Genomic DNA, 2,503 nt, shown 5'->3' with positions numbered 1-2,503 from the left:
GAGATATCAAAAAAGTACTCCAGAGTGTTGTTCAGCATGGAGGTGAGTAGAAAATGAAGGCTAATCATGTTTTGGGTGTACTATTCCTTTAAAGGAGGGAGGTTATCGGCTGCAGAGGCGACCCTGCCAGCTGTCAGGCGGTTCTTACACCAAAATTTATCTAAAAGTTGCTGTTAAGACAGGCTGAGGGATCATGGTGGATTCTGGGTTGTTAATAAATAGGCAAGATAAAGAAGACATCAGAGAAAAGTTTAAGCATCACGTTCATCTCCACAGCTGATCTGAAGTTTGCTGAAAGTTGGTTTATTTATTTTCCCCTGCAGCACTTTAACTGTCGGCTGTGACTCTACACACCATCAAACCAAAACTTTATTCAAATTCTCATAGTTGTAGATGGGAAATTCATGCATTTGTCCATTTACTTTATAGAACATGTTGACACCTCTGAAAGTTCATTATTTTATTCATCAGGAAGCAAACGACCAATCAGAGATCGGCCGCTGTTTTGTCAGATGAGTATACCCCGTCAGACCTGCATACCTATATTGATACGCTTTAGTTTATCCCCTTAGTTTTGTATGAAAAATAGACTTTAAACTACTTCAACGGACGCGTATCCCTTTAGTTATGTAGAAAAAAAACCATTAAGGTGAGATCACCATGTGCTTTAAAAAACAAAAAGGTAATTAAATAGTTTTTTTGAACATGACTAAAGGGATGCACGCCCGTTGAGGTAGTTTAAAGTCTATTTTTCGTGGAAAACTAAAGGGATAAACGGGTATTGACTATAGGTATGCTGGTCTGATGGGGTATGCTGGTCTGATAGAACACCACCTGATATCTGGTACCACTCGATGCGTTCAAATGGTTCCTGTTTCCTTCCTCAGCCTGAACGCAGAGCGGCTGCAGGATGGATTGGTCCCGGTGACAAGAGGAACCCAAATCATTCAAACAGCTTCCAACAGGTCCTTGAAATTTCTTTGATGAGTTTTGAATTTATAAAATTAGTTTAAGGCCTTTGAAGTTTTTGGAAAACAGCCATAAAATGAGACTTTGCTTGAACATCCTTCAATTCATGGTGAGTTGAAGTTTCCACCGATGCTGCCAATGTGTATTAAAGGGGAACGCCGTTATTTTTGCATTGGGCCCTTGATTTTATGTTATTACATCATGTTCTACTCACCCATATGAGTTTTGTGTCATTCGGAGCTGTTCTGAATAAATCATGAAAACTAAACTTTTCATGATTTATCATTTATGGTACGCCAGCATTCATAACATGTAGGCAAATCACTGTCCCCCAGACATCTGTGGGAATTTAAAAAAAATATTTTTTTAAAACAAAGTGGCGTGTGTATGACGTCATCAGAGCGCCAGACTGGAGTTGTGACAGGCAGCCCGGGCCACAGGCGGCTACGCTCCCTTCTGTTCATTCTAGCTAATCTGAATCATTCAATTCCATTTGGAGAGCGAGATCATCTGTGGTAGCAGCACTAGACATCTTCCAGGCATGTGAGGAAAACTAGCAGCAGTTCAGTGGACAGGATGAATGAACGGTAGCCGGCGCCTGCGGATGACGTCATACACACTCTGCTTTATTCAAATAAAAACTGACAGCTGTGATTTATTTTTCACTACAGCCTGAAAAAGAACCTAATTTATATAAAGAAGTAAATCAAATGTAAAAACAACCTTTTTTATTCAAACTGATGCTCAGGATGGAGGAAACCCCTCAAAGGTCTTTCTTCGTACTCACTGTCAACATGTCATCACACTTCATATCAGGAAGTTCTCCATCTTCACTTTTGTTGTAAAACTTTCGGAAGAAGTTGAAGGCCACCACAGTGTAGAGGTAGACGACTACGGCCAGCAGGCCCACGGTCAGCACCAGCTGGAAGACAAGAGCCGCGCTTAGTATGGGGAGAAATTTGGTCCAGTTATTCACTAAAAGCTAAAAAAAATCTCAGAAAAGGAGATTTGAAGAAAATATTTTTCAAAAATGAACTTTGATGAACTTCTTATTAAACAAAAATATTTTAACAGTAATTTATAATGTGAATAGAAAAGTTCAACCAATATTTTTACAGTTTGCTAACAGTTTAGATTTTATTTTTTGTCTTTTTATTTTTCAAAGCCCCTCCTTGAACCACCATCTTAACTCAAACCTTATCATGGTGGGGGGTTTCAGTGGGAGGGTCTGCCAAGGAAAACAGGATCTAGTTGTCGGTTCAAAAATCCCTTATGAAGACTAAGGCCGTTCCTTAATTCACTAGAACACGAGGACGGACTCGTGTTCTCACCAAGTATGTTCTAGAGAATAACCCAGGAGAGTTTGGACTCGCACGCAGAATTGATGATGACATCTGCAGGATCTGGAGCTTCATTTGACGTTTCACGAGGACACTAGAACGCACACGTATACAGATTGAGAATCGGCTTAAGAAATCGAGGGCGTTTTTGTCTCAACCATCCCGTCTTGGTGTCTCATGATCCCCATGAGAAC

The 2,503-nt window shown here is 40.3% G+C and overlaps 1 protein-coding gene across 1 annotated transcript in view; it reads right to left on the bottom strand.

Annotated features, from left to right (window-relative positions):
* ryr2 (ryanodine receptor 2 (cardiac)) overlaps positions 1-2,503 on the bottom strand; it is a 250,576-nt gene that overhangs the window by 11,695 nt on the left and 236,378 nt on the right. Inside the window, exon 105 of the mRNA XM_015379302.1 lies at positions 1,757-1,891. Coding sequence (XP_015234788.1) covers positions 1,757-1,891 — 135 coding nt within the window. The remainder of the gene's footprint in view (positions 1-1,756; positions 1,892-2,503) is intronic.

This window comes from Cyprinodon variegatus, unplaced genomic scaffold, assembly GCF_000732505.1.
Source record: "Cyprinodon variegatus isolate N-32 unplaced genomic scaffold, C_variegatus-1.0 Scaffold189, whole genome shotgun sequence".
In the NCBI taxonomy this organism is placed as follows: Eukaryota; Metazoa; Chordata; class Actinopteri; order Cyprinodontiformes; family Cyprinodontidae; genus Cyprinodon; species Cyprinodon variegatus.
Note: the sequence above shows the minus strand (reverse complement) of the source record. Positions and strands in the feature narration are given on the sequence as shown.